Genomic DNA, 18638 nt, shown 5'->3' with positions numbered 1-18638 from the left:
AGGGAAAGACAACAGTAAGTAGGGAAAATCAAGTTGGGTTGAGTCGCTGTCTTACTTCATGTCAAGCCATTAATTGGGTTGACTTGAAAGAGATGAACCCGGGTACCTGTTTGAAACAGGAGCACCTCAGCTGGGAGGGCTGAGCCCCGACCCAGACCCTTCCTTACGCACACAGAAGTGGCTGGTGCATCCTCTTCCCTGTGAGATATGCCCTACATCCTCCTCCTGGCAGTGTGCACACCAAGCCTCACAGCTCCCTGCAGAGCTGACTTCCTTCTGAGCAAGTAACTTGGAAGGGTAGGTGTTCTTGTGCCCTAAATGCAAGCTCAGGCTTTCAAATATAACTTTGGATTTTGGCATCCAAGAGTTTGTGGAGCCTAGCAGGAGTCCCCGCAGGCAGCACCCCCAACCCAGCTGCCAGAGCAAAGACCACTTTGGAAGCTGAGCCTGCAGATACACAGCGTGACAGATGAGGGCTTGTGGATAAATAACCCACTGAAAGATAGGAAACAAGAGCTGGCTTCAGAGCAGAGATGGGCTGTCAGAGTTATCTGCTTTTCACCACACTACTCATGGTTAACTAGGAAAGCAGCACAGAGTACTGAGGATACATGTGATTTAGTGCAGCCAAAAGGAAAGCAAGTGGTGAAGGGGTGCAAAAGGATCTTCTAGACCTGAGTAACTGGACAGTTAAGCACTTGTTATTGAATCTGAATTAGTTGCTACCCTCTGGGAGGTCGATGTTGCAGTAAAAAAGGCAGTTGGGAAGCAGACATACACCCTCAGACTGGTTGGACAACATTCAGGGGGTGGGGGGCCCGGTGTGTTTGTCCTGTTAAATTCCCCTCCAGGCTGCTGGCAGATCTGGGTCTGAGGCAATGTGTTGTAAAGCCCGTGCCCAGGCTGTCCCGTCCCTGTCCCAGGGCTGGCTGGAGCAGGCGGCCAGATCTGAGGCTGCCAGGGTTAAGTGTAAGGCTTGTCCTGCCATGCCTGAGTGTGCTGTTAGCAATAAAGAATAGATGGGCTTGATGGGCAATCAATCTCAAACCTTCTGAATCAATGGGAGACTCTCCCCTGCCAGCCTAGGGGTCACAACACCTGTGGTGGGTATGGGATGGGAAAGTGTCCAGGCATGACAATACAGTTCCTAAGGGGAGCCCAAAGGGCTGTTTGCTCCTGATGATCCTACTCCCCTGGGATTTCCAAGGGAATGGCTCTCCCTTTTTTTCCCAGGATAAGCAGTCATTTCCCGCTCCCCAGAGGCAGCCCAGCCTTAACACAGATCTCTGCTCTCTGCCAGCGCTGTCCTAAACAGCAGCCTGAATTAAGAGCCCCTGTTTGGCAACAAGTGTACATCTAAAACAACACTGTAAGAATCAATGTAAGTTTTTCATGCAATCACAGAGTCTGCACATAGCAAAAGTAGACAGAGCAAAGCAGAAAAGAAGAAAGGAAGGAGAACCAGCAGGTCCAAATTCTACTGCAGGGACCTGGACTCCACTTGCCACAAAACTTAAGGGCAAATCTAATTCTCACTTTCCTTATAGAGGAGAGTGAAGCACTCTCTCATCCACATACTCTCTCACGGTCTTTCCTTCTCTTTTCCCAACATTCTCAGTGACTTTTATCACTAGTCAGCCACCCTTGGTGTAAGTGTCTTTAAAATGAAATGGGACAACCTTCCAGATTCTGGAGGATCCCTTTGCCAGATAAATGCCTTAGCATACAGTTCCTGTTTGATGAAATTGTGAGCTGCTAAATAGAGGACTGACTAAAGATATGATTCTTTCTTTGTAGTAGAAAATCTGCTTTACCATCAACTATATTAAAGGTTTATAACAAAATACGTATACTTGCACATTCATGTTGCTCGATTCTGTTTACTATCAAATAAGACTCTGAATTTATGAATATTGGGATCTCTGTGTGAATGTGTCATGAGGAACTTTGATTTAAGTCTGTGCGTTTGCTACCCTCACCCTTTGAGAACCCAATTGTGTAGGCACCACTTGAGCTAATGTTTCTGAATCAGTTTCATTTTTGCATTTCCCAAGTCTGCGTGTGGCTGTGAGTCACCTGCAAAAGCCCTACAAATAACAGCATCCATTTTGGTTCTTACCTGGAGGTGGACAACAGACCAGCTCCCAAGGCAACACATACAGCCCATGTCAGCCTCCACTTTCATTTCTCCTCTCCCTCCCCTCTTACGCTAATATTCTCCGGTATGTCAACCCTTGCATCCTTCAAGTGCTACTTGGTGGAGCAACCCCTGGGGTCCGCTGCTGGGGGTCTGAGGAATACGAGGGTGAGATGACACCCAGGGAGCTGGTGCTGCCTTTCAGGGACACACAAAGTCCCTTTTCTCCTCCAGCCCCTTCCCCTCAGGAGAGATGCTGATGTCTCACCTGTACTGTTCGTTGGCTTTCAGCTTCCCGTTGCATGTTGCCCTGGACTGGCCGCACTCCTCTGTTCCCACTGGCACTCGCCAGGTTTCGGGGGAGCTCCTGGGGCTCGGATGGAAGGGATTGGGGATTAGCACAGCCAGGTAGGAGTCTTCTGTCCCATAATAGTGGTCATACCATGTGCTGGACATGATTTCCTGGGTGGGCCTCAGCACTGAAGAGGAATGTACAAGGTGACAGTGGTAGTCCCAAAGTGACATCCAGGGGACTTGCTGTCCTCCAGGGAGCCACTGCAGATGGAGATGTGCAGGGGCACTTACATGAATCGTTAGTGGTAGCGATGACACCGTAATACTCGATCTGGCCATTCTCCTCACTGAACAGGTCAGATGAAATGATGACTGTGGAGCTGGCCTCCACCTGGAAGATGTCTGCTCGCAGGGGTGGAGGCAGGGCTGGAAAAGGAACCAGCAAGCACAGCCTGTTAGTGTGTCCCTGCTCCCACAGTCCCACCATACGTTGCTCAGCCTGTGACTGGTCCCAGCATCACTGTCCAGAGCCCTGACCTGCTGCAGTTCAGTGCAGGACCACATAGGGCTCACAGGCATCTGAAAGAGTCCCCAGGTTTAATGAGCAACACTGGGTGTCTTCCCCTGGGGTTTGTGGCAAGGCTGTGTGAAAGAAGGGGACTCACCCTCCACTGTTGTGTTGCAGAGCAGAGTCACAGCCTGGCTCCTCATGTTGTTCATGCCCACTGTGCTCACGACAATTCGGTATGATGAGTTTGGCCCCAGCCCCTCCAGACTGGCAGCGCTTGTATGGGTGCTCATGACATACTTGGAGGTGGGAGGTCTGTCAGAGAGTCTCTCTGTCACCACCTCATAAGCCTCCACATCTCCACGAGAGCTGGTCCAGTTCAAGTAAAGGCTCCTTGACTCCGGTAGGCACTGCACATCCTCCACCGGGTTTGGCTCTGCAAAGGACATATGGCAGGCTCTGAACTTACTGGATCAGAGAAATCCCAGTCTCAGCTCATGTGTCAGCCCAGTGCCACTGTGGTCCTCTACTGCCTGTCCCTAGGTCAATGGGTGAGGAACAGAGCTGGACATCTGCACCCTGGGAGCCTTCTGTGCCAAGGGCCACAGGACAAGGCAAATGGGTCAGGGCCTCAGCAGATGTCTTATAGAAGAAGCAGACCAACGGAGATCTCTGCAGAGTCTGCTTTGCTTCACAGGCAGCCAGGCCACGGGGTGATGGGAAATCTCTGTGATGGCGTTATCTTAGGGAGGCTTATCTCCCACCATGAAGACTTCCCATGCTTCTGTTGAGCCCCAAAGGCTGATACAGTCCTGAAGCCACCCAGGCATCTCCCCCTTCCAGCCTGCACTCCCTCCATCCCCACGGCAGCGCATACGCACCCATCGGCACTGCCAAGGGCTTGGTGCTGCTCCAGTAGGGCCCAGCCACGCAGCTCAAAGAGACGGAGTAATTCCTCCCTGGGATCAGCCCCTGGAGGAGGTGCTGGAGTTGCCCCCTGAGAAGCGTGTGCCGCCAGGGTAGCGTGCTGTTCCTGGGATCCCGCAGCCACAGCTGGCAGTCGTCCTGCTGTCCAGAGACACTGCTCCAGGAGATGAGCATCGTGTTGTTCCCTTCAGCCACCGCAGAGAGATTTTTGGGAACTGAAGGGGCTACAATGAAAACCACACCAGGGGAGAGTTATTGGCATGCTAGACCCTCTCTTCCATCCTGTAGAGATACAAGCAGAAGATGAGCAATATGCAAGGAAATGTTACATGTTCAGTGATAACATTTTTGCAACTGCGGGCTGCCATTACCAGAAATGACCTTTAAATGGCAATTGGAGGACATGCAGATCAAGGAGCATGAGGAGATGGGTTCTTCCTCCTGCTAATTAGTTTCGTTAGCAACCTGCCTGAAGGGCTCTGCACATGACTCCCAGCACCCTGCCAGGGGCTGGCTGAGCGTGGGAGCAGAGACCTCTGGATTCCCCAAGCAAAGTGCTGGGACTGTGGGGACAGGACAAGCACATGAAAAGGCTTATTGTGCTTATCTGCAATTTTCACATTCCTTAAAAAAAAAAAAAAAAAAAGCTCAGCCTCCCCTTATTGCCCATGCCAGGAATTTTCTGAGTGCCTGGGAGAAAGGCAGCGGGGATGGTAGGGCTGTAAGGCCTCGTGGTCTCCCAGGCTGTGGGTGTTCTCTATTAGAGCACACTGCTGCCATGCAATCCCTTGCTCTTTGTTCAGCCACCCATACCTGGAGGAGCCAGTTTGTGTGAAGCTGGGGTTGTCAGCTGGAGGGCTGCCCTGAGACTGTCCTATGGGCAGCAGCATTGCTGTGGCAGCAGTAACCCCTCCACCGGGGGCTTGCACAGCCCATGAACCCATTGCTGTGGTGGTCCCACAGCTTCCAGGCAACAGTTCCAGCCCTGTCCCTGCCCGTTCCCGCTGCAGGCGCTGACCCCACCCCGCTGGGGAAGGCTGAGACTCATGCACGGCACAAGGATCTCCAGCTCTTGCCACTTACTTGTCCAGTCGCTGATGTTCCCTGCGGAGGCAGCGTAGGGCCCTGCCACGGACACCACTTCCAGCAGGTATTTGTGACCTGGAGCCAGGCCAGAAAAGGTGAATTTGCTGGTGCCTTTCCCAACAGACACATTGGCTGCCACAATAACTGATCCCGAGTGATACAGGAGGAGCCTGTAACTGTCTTGTCCTTGGGGTTCAGCTCGCCAGGACGTGCTCAGCCTGTTGGGATACCCCTGGTTCGTCATGTACACGTTACGGGGTGCCAGGGGGTCTGAAGAGATAGGATGGGAGACGGTGTCAGCAAAGGGTCTGAGGACACTGGGTATCTTGGCAGTGTCATCAGAAGGGCTGCACCGTACAGGGCAGGGCACTTTGTCTTGGCTGGATGGCTGCATCCACCAGCCTGGAGGCAGCTAAAAGCAGCTTCTGCAAGCTTCACGTGGTGCTTGTCTGAGCAGAGACAGCCCTGTCCCAGCTGGAGCGAGACACCCAGAGATGGGAAAAGAGGGAGCACCCAGCTGACCGGAGGGGATGGGAAGGTGAATGCCCCTGTCCCCTGCTGCCTGCTGCCTGCTCCATGGCTCTCCTCTGAACCACAGCCCCTGGAGCTGCAGCTGGTGTGATCCAGGCTGGTGGAGCTGATGGTGAGGGTTGGCAGAGCCCTGCTCACTGCCATGGCACCGACGCGCCCTTGGGTTCAGGCTGGGCTTGGACTCTGCCGTGAAGGTCAGCAGGGCCATGTCGTTTGCCATGAGCCTTCGTACTGCCCAGCAAGCCACACATCACCCTCAAAACAGGGTACTCACACGTCCAGTTGCTGACGTTCCCTGCAGGTGCCTGGTAGGACCCCGCCACGGACATCACCTCCAGCACATACTTGCTTCCTGGGGCCAGTTCCGTGAAGGTGAAGTTGTGGGTGTCTCTCCCAAGTGAGGTTGTAGCTGCCACCATGCCCAGCCGCGCGTGGTACAGAGTCAGTGCGTAGCTGTCTCGCCCTCCAGCTGCAGCTCCCCAGGACGCGCTCAGCCTGTCGGAGTGCCCCATGCTCAGCAAGCGCACGGTGGCCGGGGGCAGCGGGCCTGGGGAGTCACCAGACCTGATGTTAAGGACCAGAGACTGTGCAGAAGGAAATGCACTTGACTGGACATTGCACAGCAGAACAGATGCTCCCTGAGGGCTGAGACACGAAGGTGCTCTCTGGCACACTCCTCCTCCTCACTTCTCTCTTTTCTGTCCCCATCCTACCTTACCTTTAATGCTTCTCACCCTTTGTGGTCCCCCAGATGCCAGCCCTTTTTCATCCAGGTCATCCCCATAGCCCAGCTAGAGCACCTTCACCACTGCTGCATGCACGCACATTCTCCAGTACCCAGCTGGCATGCAGCTGCCTGGGCAGAGCTGGTACAGCACCTATACTTGGTCCAGCTCTAAAATCTTTCTGAGTGGGGTCTAGTCCATACCGAGAGCAAAGACCCATTCTCCTGGGAGAACTGGCTGTGGATCAACCTCTTCCTGTTCTACACTGATTCATCTCATGAATCTTTATGTTAACGTGGTTTCTACCTGCTGGAGGAGACTCAGCAAGGGCGTGAGTGCTCCTGTATATGAGGAGATGGGGTAGCACGGTCAGGGGGATGTCCCCATGTGGACACAGCTGGGCAACCCTGCATGTCATCAGCATGTACTTGTGCAAGTCTACAGCTGAACATCCACATACACTTGAGAGTAACAGTGTGCCCATGCACTATGTGCTGCATGTTGCACCCACGCACACGTGTGTGCACATCTCCAAAGGCACCAGAACCCCTGTAGACCTCCCAGTCCCCCTCAGGGCTGCCCAGTGGTGCAAGATCTCCCACCCTGCTGCAGAGGACACTCCTCCAGGCACTCACGTGTCCAGCCACTGATGTTGGGTGCTGCTGCCCGGTATGGTCCCACCGTGGCACTGGCCTCCAGGGAGTACTCGTATCCTGGGGTCAGGCCCATGAAGGTGAAGTTGTGGATGTCTCTCCTGAGTGAGACTGTAGCTGCCACGGTGCCCAGCCACACATGGTACAGAGTCAGGGTGTATCTGTCTCGCCCCCCCGCTGCAGCTCTCCAGGATGCGCTCAGCATGTCGGGGTGCCCTGTGCTCAGCCAGTGCACGGCGGTCGGTGGCAATGGACCTGGGGAGAAAACACGAGTCACTGCCAGGAGCCACATTCAGGCTGAGAGAAAGGAGGTGCTCCATGTCTGTGCCAAGCCTGGTCTGCAGGAGGTGTGTCAGCCCTGCAAGGTCCCAAGGGCTGGCTGTGCCCTTGGCTCTGTCACAGCTGCCTCCAGGGACTGCCTCCTCCCTGGTGCTGCCTGAGCCTGTGGATGGCTACCTGGGACATGGGTGGCCAGGCCACGGAGTCACGCACAAACTCCTCATGCTGCGTACAGCAGGGCACGAGCACCAGGCGCTTGCGAGGGTGGGTGAGGAAGGCAGGATCTGGCTGCACCAGTACAGCCTCTTGAACTGGGAAGAGGGAGATCTGGCAGAGGGCACCTGGCTGCAAGGAGAGCACCATACTCACGTGTGCAGTGAGTGATGTTGGGGGCGCTGGTGTGGAAGGGGCCGGCTGGGTTGTAGTGGGTGCCGGGGCTCAGGTTTCTGAAGGTGTGGCTCCTGGCATCCCCACCCAGCACCATGCTCTCAAGACGACTGCTGGAGGCTGTGTCATAGACATCCACCACGTAGCCTTCCGCCACTCGCCCCATCGCTGCCCAGGAGGCCTGCAGCATGGAGGCAGAGGGGCTGCCCAGGGTGAGGTTGGCAGGGGCCAAGGGGTCTGGAAAGCAACACGGAAACAGTCAGTGCCTGCGTGCCACCACTCGCTGCTCAGAGCCATGAGCTGGCTGCTTCGCCCAGCGGTTCCTCGAGCTCTGGCAGTGCCATGGGCTGGACTCCAGCCCCCAGATCCCACTGGGCAGTGGGCAGGCTGGACACCAGAGACTCTCCCAGACAAAAGCATGGGGACGAATGGGCAGACAGCGCACAGGCAGTCCCCAGGGCTTGCATCTGGACATGCCAGGGAAGGTACCCAGAGCCTTTGAGGTGGGTAGGGGGCATTGGCTCTGTGTCAGGGGAGGAGTGAGGACAGTGAGCAGAAAGGTGGGGCAACTATGTAGAAGCTTGGGGCACAGCAAGATGGTTTGGGATGGGGAAGGTGGCGGGGGGTGCTCTGCAAGGCTCAGATGGAGGCTCTAGGGCACAGTGGAGTGCTGTGTCCAACCCAACCCATCGGACTCACATGTCCATTCGGTGATGTTGGTGGAGGAAGCTTCGAATGAGCCTTTCACAGCAGTGACCTGCACAGCAAACCTGCTGCCTGCCTCCAGGTGGGTCCAGGTGACGTTCTGTGCATCCGGACTCACGGTCTGGACTCGCTCCCTGCTCCGGGTGCTGAGGCTATACAGAATAACACGGTAGTGGTCCCTCCTGCCGGGGGGCTTGTTCCAGCACGTGTAAAGCTCTGAGGAGCTGCCTGGGTTGGTAAGGCTCAGGTTTGTCGGTGCAGCAGGAACTGCGAGGAAAGATAGACACGTGAGTCCAAGATAAAAAAGATTCTGTTTGGAACACGCAGCCATCTCCAGGGAGGAGTCCCGAGCAGCCATCAGCAACCAGCCAGCAAGTGCTCTGTGCCCACAAGGCTGCAAGAGGCAGAAGATGATGCAGTCAAGTGTCCCGGGTTAAGCTGAGACAGAGTTAACTTTCTTCATAATAGCTAGCAAGAGGCTGTGTTTTGGACTTGTGCTCAGAAGAAAGCTGATAAAAAGTGATGTTTACGCAGCTGCCAAGGTCTTTCAGCTTCTCTGGCTGTCTGCAGACTGGAGAAGCTGGGAGGAATCCCAGCCCCAGTTACTAGCCCAGGATTTGATCTTCGGTTTGGGATTGAGACCCAAAGTGGCCAATGCTCTATTCCACAACATACACAGCATGCCCGGTATATAGATGAGGACCCTCTGGAAGATTGGCTCTTTTGGTTCCCTTTTGCTCCGGGTCATCTCGCTCCAGGTGGTCGCTCTCCCAAGGCCTTCCCCCCTCCCCATCCCGGTCAGCTCTCAGTCTGGGACGCTCGGACTGTTCTCTCTGTTCCGTGAATGTGGTTTTGGGACTCTCCCTGCTCCGGCAGTATCACTGTGTGTCACTCATTTGTATATTTGCATATAGTATTATTTTTAATGTTATTGTAGTTTTGTTATTAAATTGTTCTTATCTCAACCCACGAGCCCTTTTTTTAGCTTTACCCCTTTCATTCTCTCCCCTATCCTCGGGTGGGGGGGGCAGGATTGGGTGAGCGGGTGTGTGTGAGTTGGCCCCCAGCCAAAGGCAAACCCATCACATCCAGTATCACTGGGAACCAGGCCAATGTGCCCTCCTCTTCTCTGTCTGGGTGCTAACATTGATCCCTGTCCCATTCTGGAGCTCCTCACGGTGCTCCCACCCAAGTCATCTGTGGGTGGTGTGGATGCTCACCTGTGCAGCCAGTGATGTTCTTGGGGAGGGAGCGGTAGGGTCCAGCTACTGCCCAGATCCCAACAAGGTAGCAAGTTCCCGGTGCCAGCCGTGCCAGGGTGACATTGGTGCTGTCCTTCCCTGATTCCAGGTTCCTTGCTGGTGAAGAAGAGCCCTCCTCGTGCACGCTGAGCTGGTATCCATCCCTCTGCCCAGGAGGGGTCTCCCACTGCACATGTTCTTGGGGAGGGAGCGGTAGGGTCCAGCTACTGCCCAGATCCCAACAAGGTAGCAAGTTCCCGGTGCCAGCCGTGCCAGGGTGACATTGGTGCTGTCCTTCCCTGATTCCAGGTTCCTTGCTGGTGAAGAAGAGCCCTCCTCGTGCACGCTGAGCTGGTATCCATCCCTCTGCCCAGGAGGGGTCTCCCACTGCACAGCCAGAGCCCAAGCACTGCTGACAGGGCATGCCGTCAGCGGGACTGCGGGAGAGAAACAGCGTTACAGGAGATAGACAAACCTGGGATGCTCATGACTGACTCGAGTTTGGGAATGAAGCTGGGAGCTGCAGGACTGTGAGCACCTAACATGCTGTTTAAAGCCTGCTGAGAGCAGTGGGTTGCTCCCAGATGAAAGCTGCTCCCTGTGTCCCAGGGGATAACAGTGCATCACCACCACCGAGAACCTCTTATCCCAAACTGCTGGGGCAGGCTCACAGCGTGCCCTGTTATGCTGCTGGGCCCAGGATGTGTGTGGGTCCCAACAAGAAAGCCAGCATCCTGAGCAGGAGACAGGCACCAGTGGGTTTGCAGGGACACGGTCTCAGGGGCCTCCTGGAGAGCAGCCCTGGGACCCTCCTCTTGGTCCCCAGCCCCTCACCAGGTCAGTGCCAGGCTGGGCACCAGGGATGGGGGCATGGGTGCAGAGGAGCTGAGTTCCTACCAGTGTAGCCGATGGCAGTCTGAGAGGAGGTGCGATGAGGCCCAGCCTGAGAAATGATCTCCACACGGTATCGGGACCCTGGCACCAGCCCCTCCAGGTCAAGCTGGGTGACTCCACGGGGGACAGACACATTCCTGATGATGGACAGGGACTCAGCCACCGAGAGCTGTACCAAGTGGTCTCTGCCACCGCCTGACTCCACCCAGCTCACACGTAGCTCCTGGGGTCTCTGGCCAGGCTGTACACTCACATTAGCCAGAGACAGGGGATCTAGGGGGAAACACAGCATGGAGATCCATGAGATGGTGGAGGAAAGCAACTGGAGAAGCCAGGCCACAGCCTGCACCCCTGCACAGGCCTGAAGGAGAAGTGGTGGCAGCTGAATGCCAGCTCTCCTGTTGTCCTGAGGGACATGCAGATTGCCCATCCATGTCCCCAGGGCGCTGCCAGCTGGCAGGTGCTGTGCTAAGGAGAGAGCACTCAGCTCTCCAGTGGGTTGCTCTGCTCCATGCACAGGGAGCACCAAGCCCGGACGGGTCTCTGTGCTTCCACTCTTGCATCCCTCTCCCACCAGTCCCAGAGATCACGAGGGGTCTAGGAAGAAGGTTCAGCTCAACTGGGGAAGGCCCGAGCTGGGGAAAAGGGTCTTTTGGGGCCCAGAATCCAGCACACAGCACCTAACTCATGGCACATGCTCCGGTTCCCAGGGGCAGGGAGCATGCAGATCTCACCAGAGCCCTCCCTTTGCCCAGACACGTTCATGTCACTGCCAGTGACTGCTGGGGACACTTCTCACTCACATGTCCACTCAGTGGCAAAGTGTGACGAGGATCTGTATGGGCCAGCGAGGACGGTCACCTTCAGGAAGTACTGCACGCCAGGGGACAACCCCAGGAACGTGAAGTTGTGGGTGTTTGGCCCCACTGAGATGTTCCTCTGTGCTGGATGGCTCTTGCTGTAGAGCTGGAGGTGGAACTGGTCCACGTCGCCATCAGCCTTGTCCCAGAACGCAGAGAGTCCCAGCGGGCGTCGGGTGTTGGTCAGGGTCACACCGGCTGGCGCCAGGGGGTCTGGGAGAGAAGAGACATCCAGGTGGTGAGAGGCAGTCATGGAGCTGCTGCAGCGTGGAGTGGGAGCCTGCACGGGCTTGTCCCGGGCACCCTTCACCACCTGTCCCTGGTGGGGTCAGGTCAGAAATCAGCCCCGGCGTATCAAACCCCAGAACAGACTCAGCTTCTGCCGCACAGCAAACATGGGAGCAGGTCCCCTGGGTGACATTTGGAAATGTTTTCCCTTCAGTGATGGGTTTCTCCAGCACTGAAGACCCTTTTACTTCCAGTCTGGCTGAATGTGGCTCTGATTGTCCTTCCACTCTTCAACTATACATCCCTGTCCCTGGTTTCCCCCACTCCCCATACGTGGTCCACACTCTGCTTTGCTTCCATGCCATGAGCTTTCTGCTCTCGTTGGCCAGGCCATGGTTGCAATCTGCATTAGGGTTGGGGTAGGGGTAGCACACTCACAGGTCCAGTCTGTGGCTGATCGCACACGGGATCTGTAAGGTCCAGCCATAGAAGCCATCTCCAGTGTATACTGTCGCCCGGGGACGAGGTCCTCAAAGGTGATGTTTGTCCAGTTGTTCCCCACAGTTATGTTCCTGACCTGCTTCTGGGACTTCGTTTCCCAGAGGGTGCATGCATAGCCAGTGCTGCCAGCAGGAGCTGCTCTCCAGGAGGCTTGCAGAGAGGTGCTGTGGCCCTGATTGCTGAGGGCCAGCTGCTCCGGGGGCAGAGGATCTAGGAAAGGAGAGGTCTGGAGTCACAGATGGTCCTGGACTGGCATCACCTGGCAGAAGTGCAACCCTAAATGTGCTGAGGCTGGAGCCCCTTCCCTGGGAAAACCCACAGCCTGGTGCTCTGGTCACCCATGGGGTCTGAGTGGGCCACCATCCCCCCTGCTGACACCCACACACCAGTTTGGCAGGGACTGGGCCAGCATAGAGTTCAAACTGGCATGGTGAGAGATGACTGCTCCAGTGGTGGGTGGGATGGTGTGGACCAGGGCGGTGGAGAGGTGGTTTGGGGCAGATCCAGCCTGAGCAGTGCCACAGGAGGGTGGCCCGGGGCAGGAGGGCACTGGGCTCTGCTGACCCTTGTGCTGGGTGGTTGGGACACAGGCCAGGGTCAGACACATCCAGCAGCACCTCTGCTTTCCTCCTGAGCCTTTTGCCCTTTTATTGCGTGAAGTCGCACAACACCCAAGCTATCACATGCCCTGAGGCACGACATCACGGGGGAAGAGCAGGATCCAGTGGGAACACTGGCCCTGGCTGCCGTGAGGGCTGTGGCACTCACATGTCCAGTTGGAGACGCGCCGGGGTGTGGAGGTGTAGGGGCCAGCCACGGTGCTGACCTCAAAGGTGTAGACAGTCCCAGGGCGGAGGCCCTCGTAGGTGAAGTTGGTGACACCCCTGAGCAGCGAGCTGTTCTTCACGGGGTGCTCCACAGGGCTGAGGGCCACCACGTAGCCCTCTCCCATTGCCTCCTCCCAGCTGGCCAGTAGGCTGTAGGGGCTCCCCTGGCTGGACAGACTCACGGCGGATGGTGCAAGTGGCTCTGCAAGGGACAAGGGTGGGAACATGGCCAGCACGGCATGGGGCAGGGCATCAGGCAGCTCCCACAACACCCTGCGCTCCTCCCATCCAACACGGGCAGCCGGGCGTGCAGGGAGAGCCTTTTAATGCTATTGGTGCCAGGGGCTGGATAAGTGTCCCCTCACACTATTTAAGGCTCCAGTCCCTCCTTTCAGGGGGGGTGGCTCTTGGGTGGCTGCCCGAGCACCAACTGTGGCTCCAGGATTGCCCAGGAGGGACTGGGCACAGGGAGGTGCTGCGCTGGGGGCTGAGGCTGGGGACCCAGCTGCTGTGAGCAGAGCTGGGGCAGCTGTCTTGAAGCTTGATAAACACTGAGTCCAAGGGTTACTGAGGAGGATCTGGTCTTGACTGGTGCCTGACAGTACCTGGCACAAGTCTGCCAAGGACCTCTGAGTCCACCCCCACAAGGAGCTGTGGGGCAGCAGATTTTGCTGCTCTGACCCACAGCCTGCACAGCCCCATCTCTGCCCCTGCTGCAACCCTCCTCCCCATCCCACCAGCCTCCCTCTGGGCACCAGCCCCTCCATCAGACAGCAGAAATGTCTGTGAAAGGGCACACTCAGGCTTTCTGCTTACGTGTCCAGGCTGCTGTGCTGTGGGCTGATGCCTGGTACGGCCCAGCCACCGCCGTCACCTGGACAGAGTACTGCTTCCCGGGGCTCAGTCCGTGGAAGGTGACATGACCGTTGTCTCCGCTGACGGAGATGTTCCTCGTTGGAGCACTGTCCTCTCCCTCCTGCAGCGTCACCAGGTAGAAGTCCCTCTCTCCTGCCGGGGTGCTCCAGCAAGCCTGCAAGGAGCTCTGCTCCTCTGCGCTGCTCAGGGTCACATTGCCAGGGCTCAGGGGATCTGGAAGGGAAGGAAATGGGATCCTGTGTGTCAGGATTACGGGGTGCTCTGGATCCCCACCCCAGGGCTCACTGTCTTTGCTGTAACTCAGGACTGTCAGCACTAAGGTGTTGGGTACACCAGCAATCCTGTCCTGCCCCACTCAGTCAAAGAGAACAGGCTGCCACATGAGCGGGTGCCATGAGAGACTCTAAGACTTCCCCATACAACCCTGAGCCTCGTTCTTAGCTTCCTTATCTGCAGGGTTACATCCAGCCTTAGACATTCTTTTGGAGCATGCTGTCTCCATTCCCCAGCACAACCATTCCTGGTCTAGCGGAGCCGAGACGAAGATGGCAGCCCTTCTGGGAAATTCCTAAAAGTGCTGCCTTCTCCATTCGTGTCCCGTCATGAGCTTGCTGATATTCCCCGCAACTGGCTTGGACTAAAATCCTGGCCGGATGCCCGTCTGGCACCAGGGACATTTGTTCAGTCGGGTAGGTCAGAGCTGCAGATGGCAACGGCAGGGATTGAGTCAGACTAACTCCATAGCAGAAACAAACCAGCTGGGGGTGTGGAGGTCTTCCAAAATCCCAGCTGCAGAGTCAGCAGATAGCAGGCTCCAGTTTACCAGACTGGCAGGCGGAGCAGGAAAGAGCTGGAGACTTGTCACCTGGTGGCACCCAGGTCCTTCCAGCGTATGCCTGACCAGTGTCTGTGCATGGGACAGGACAGGTCACTGGCCACAACAGCCCTGAGTTTGCAGCTTGGCACCTCCATAATGTCTTGCTCCACACAAGAGAGGGATAACCCTTTCCTGGCATTTGGCATGAGTCTTGCTCTGTCCTGGAGGCTAGGCTTGCCCTCTCCATTTCCCCCCTGGTTTTCCTGGGAACATCTGGGAAGGAAGTCCAGGGTCAGAACAGTTCACAGTGCTACAGACACGGTGTTAGCAGCAAAGCAGGACTGTGGTGGTCGAAGTCACCTGCTCTTGGGGCCCTTGTCAGCCTGAGGCCAGAAAGTGGAAAAAGCTGGGTTGAATGGTGCAGCTATCTGGGCTCTGGGAGGGCTGCCCTCAGTTTCTTGACCTGCCAGAGCTGGTTTCCTTGGCTGTATTTGCACAGCACCCAGCACATTAGGGACCAGCATCCACCAGGATGCTACCAAGATCAGGTGCCACCAAAATATACCCTTGACAGCAATCAAAGGGGACCAAAGTTCCATTTCCCTCCAGGAACCTCCAGTTCAAACCACCTAAACTGCTGTCCCCTTCCCCCTGTTTCTCTGCTGCCCTTGGACAGCCCCGAGGCACCCGAGCACCCAGTGCACCGAACACCAGTGAGGTCCACTGCCCATCCAGCCTCCTCCTCAAGGAAGGGCTACAGGCTGATCCCAGCACATCCCAGTGCAGGCCGGCACTGGGAATTCACCCGCCCAGGGTACTCATGGGACCCACTATTGCAGCTCCCCAGAGCCGGGTCCCGGACTGGCTTTCAGACAGGTCCAGAGGAAGAATTGCCCTTGGCACCTGGGGCTCTGTCAGGAGACCTTTGGATTCAGAGGCTGGACCAGATGCAGGGAGAAAGCCAGGGCCCCCGAGGTCCTCCCCATCCCTGGACATCATACTTACATGTCCAAGCAGTGGCATTCGGCCCCGCCGCTGTGTAGGGCCCAGCCACGGCGCTCAGCCCCAGCCAGTAGTGCGTGCCAGGGCGGAGATGCTGGAAGGTGTAACTGGTCAGACCCCTCCTGGCTGACAGGGTGGTGGTCACCGTCTGGGTGAGGAGGTTGTGGAGCACAAGGTGCAGCCAGGCAGCCCCCCCAGCGTCCGCCCAGGAAGCGATGAGGCTGGTGCTGGAGCCTGGTCTGAGCCTCAGCTGGGTGGGGACGGAGGGAGCTGAGGGGAAAAGCAGGAGGCAGGGAGGGTCAGCATTGTGGCTGGGGGGCCCCAGACCCTCCTCTCTCCCCAGGGTCTCCTACTTCCATAGCTGCTCTCTATGCTTGCATGGGGGCTGAAGGTCTGGGAGGGGTCTGCTGAGGGAACTCTTGCCCATGTTCCTTCCCAGGAAGGCTGAGGGGCTCTTGAGGTCCCTCCATATGGTCATGCTCTTTCAGGCTGCAGGGCAGAGGGGGTGGCAGTCTGGGGAATGCAACATTTCTGCAGCTCCCACCAGCCAAGACCTTTTGCCAGCATCCCCAGATTGCCCTTCTTCCACAGGGAAGTAGAGCACACAAACCCAAGCTGCAGGTCCTGCAAGGCAGGGCTGAGATGTGAGGTTGTCCCCTTGGCCATGCACACTGTGCTCACAGCGGGGATGTGAAAACCTCCCAGCTGCTCCTCATCCTACAGAAAGTCCCCATCCCAAGCCTGGAGACCTCCTCTACATCTCTGCCAGCCCAGCTGGCACACGTGCTGCACCCCTCCTGCCATACCCTTTCTCCCATCCCTTCCCCCTTGGGCGAGCACACCCATCACTCCCTACCTGTCCACTGGTGGATACTGGTGCTTGCCTGGCTGGATCCAGACAGTGTGCTGACCTTCAAGGCGTACTCGCTGCCAGCCAGCAACCCGTCAAACAGGAATGTGGAGGTGTTTGGCAGGACGGACACATTTCTCACGAGCGTCTGGGAGTCACTGTGGTAGAGGGCAAGGTGGTAGCCATCTCGCTGCCCGTGCGCATGCGCCCAGGAGGCGTGCAGCACAGCGGAGCTCCCGCTGCTGCTCAGGCTCAGGTTGCGGATGGGTGAAGGACCTGCATTGGACACAGCACAGATGGTGTCGGCTGGTTGTGTTGTGATGTCTGACCGACCAGGTTGCTTAAGAGCTGGTGGGACAGTGCCTTCACCTGGTGAGGTCCTGCCAGCCATCTCCACAGGACCCAATCCCCCAAGCACAGCCCCATCACCTTCTTGCCAGACCCCCAGACTCCCACAGGCTGTGTGGGCTGCACCACCCCCTTTGGATCAGTCCCTGCACAGTCACTCTCAGCTGGGCAGGGAGGCTCGGTCAGGGACAACACAACGGGTGCATGTTCAGAAAGGTGAAGCCATCAGTGCTTAGCTGTGAGCTCACCTGCTGCCCTGTGGGTCCTGCCACCTGCCCTCCTGTGAGTACCAGCCCCTGCTCCCTGCAGCCATCACTGCTGTCTGACACCATCCCTGCTGCTGGACAAGCCCCTCCCTCTAGCTCTATTCTCCTTTTCCAGGTTTTCCACTTTCACCTGCACTGATATACCCAAGGATCTTCTGGAGAGATGCAAGTACGGGCTGCCATCCTCACCTGAGCTGTGGGCTCACCAGCCCTGCCCACTCGCCCCGGTCCTTGGCATCAGCCAGGGAGGGTGTAGAGCAAGACTTGGTGGGTGTCTCTGATTGACAAAGATGTGACAAAATCATGGAGCAGCTGCTGCTTCCTTGTAGCTCTTTCTAGACCTCCACCATGACTTTTTCCAACACTCAGCTCTCTGCAGTCCACATCACAGTTTGGTCCATCATTATCCCAGCAGAAGATACAGCCTGAACCCCGCCCATGCAAGACGCAGGGGCAGGACCCTCCCTCCACACGGATGAGGGAATGACCCCTGGGGCCCTGGGGACCAGGTAAGGACCTAAATCCCTGTGGAAGTGATGAAAGACCTGACCTCCCCATGAACACACAGACCTGTACTTTGCACCCTCTAAAGCAGTGTGACAATCACTGGTAGGAGCACTGAGACCCTTTGACTCTGCAGTCCCTGGGAACCCCTTACTTGTCTGTGCTGTGACTGTCTGGCTGGTGGTCTCCATGCAGGCAAGCGTGGCTGACACCTCAATCTTGTAGTGCATGCCAGGGGTCAGCCCGTGGAACCAGAAGCTGGTGATGTTTGGTCCAGCAGATCCATTCTGCAGCAGCGTGCCCGACCCCAGGGACGAGAGGGCGAGCAAATATTCCTCAGCACACCCCTCTGGCTCATCCCAGGACAGAAGGAGGGAATCCGACCGGCCATGGTCACTTACACGGAGATTCAGGAAGGTCCCTGCAGAGGCAAAGCCAAAACCCTCAACAGGGAGCTGTGCTGCTGCGTGGCCAGCATGCAAGGCCAGGCTCCCCAGCCCACCCACCCTTGCTGCACAGCATGGCCCAGGCCACCACCATGGGCACTGGCCCGTCAGTCAGGCCCCTTAACCCCAAAGGCTCTGAACAGCCTTTGGAAAACACAAGAAAGTTCAGAAAACACCATGGAGTGGGGTCAAAGGCACCATATGAAAGAGATGCTCCATGCTGAGGAGCTTCTCTTCTGTTGGAGAAAGACCAGAAGGCTTCAGGCCACCAGATGCTTCACCCAGACAGCCCCCAGTTTATGGCAGAAAAGTTGCCCTGACTGGATATAATGCATTGCCTATAGTATTGTACCTTATAGTACCTTACAGTATTTCCTTGGCTGGTTTGGGCCCCCCAAAAGATGTTGAAGGGCTCTGGGTCCAGCATGCAGAGGCAAGACATGGTCAAGTGAGGGAGCAGGATGGATATGGCAGTGGGGCCATTAAGCTCCCTGCAACAGTCTCTGTGTGGAGGGAGAGGGTAAAGGCTGCTTTGGGGGACCCAGGGACTGACTCCCCAGTGTCACCAGGACAGAGCAGAGAGGGATGCTGGGGATGGGGCAGGGGATGTTCCTGCCCTGGGACCTCAACCCATCCTCTGCTGAGATGGACCTGAACTGAACCTGGACTGGGAGAATCAAGAAATCAACCTGGGTCCCTGCAGCACCCAGGTAAACCTGACCCACTGCTGGGGACTGACTGGCCCA

General features: G+C 56.8%; 1 protein-coding gene across 1 annotated transcript in view; it reads right to left on the bottom strand.

Moving 5' to 3' along the window:
* LOC104469519 (receptor-type tyrosine-protein phosphatase V-like) overlaps positions 1–17867 on the bottom strand; it is a gene marked incomplete at both ends in the record, with an annotated part of 23607 nt that extends 5740 nt beyond the window's left edge. The window contains 20 exons of the mRNA XM_010084055.1: positions 2406–2616; positions 2723–2857; positions 3097–3375; positions 3821–4090; positions 4950–5222; positions 5758–6030; positions 6844–7116; positions 7374–7451; positions 7510–7764; positions 8227–8499; positions 9453–9590; positions 9662–9910; positions 10371–10640; positions 11171–11440; positions 11894–12166; positions 12725–12985; positions 13600–13872; positions 15482–15748; positions 16335–16604; positions 17601–17867. Coding sequence (XP_010082357.1) covers positions 2406–2616; positions 2723–2857; positions 3097–3375; positions 3821–4090; positions 4950–5222; positions 5758–6030; positions 6844–7116; positions 7374–7451; positions 7510–7764; positions 8227–8499; positions 9453–9590; positions 9662–9910; positions 10371–10640; positions 11171–11440; positions 11894–12166; positions 12725–12985; positions 13600–13872; positions 15482–15748; positions 16335–16604; positions 17601–17867 — 4858 coding nt within the window. The remainder of the gene's footprint in view (positions 1–2405; positions 2617–2722; positions 2858–3096; positions 3376–3820; positions 4091–4949; positions 5223–5757; positions 6031–6843; positions 7117–7373; positions 7452–7509; positions 7765–8226; positions 8500–9452; positions 9591–9661; positions 9911–10370; positions 10641–11170; positions 11441–11893; positions 12167–12724; positions 12986–13599; positions 13873–15481; positions 15749–16334; positions 16605–17600) is intronic.
* Positions 17868–18638: the final 771 nt, after the last annotated feature.

Source organism: Pterocles gutturalis, unplaced genomic scaffold, assembly GCF_000699245.1.
Source record: "Pterocles gutturalis isolate BGI_N339 unplaced genomic scaffold, ASM69924v1 scaffold23640, whole genome shotgun sequence".
Lineage (NCBI taxonomy): Eukaryota > Metazoa > Chordata > Aves > Pterocliformes > Pteroclidae > Pterocles > Pterocles gutturalis.
Note: the sequence above shows the minus strand (reverse complement) of the source record. Positions and strands in the feature narration are given on the sequence as shown.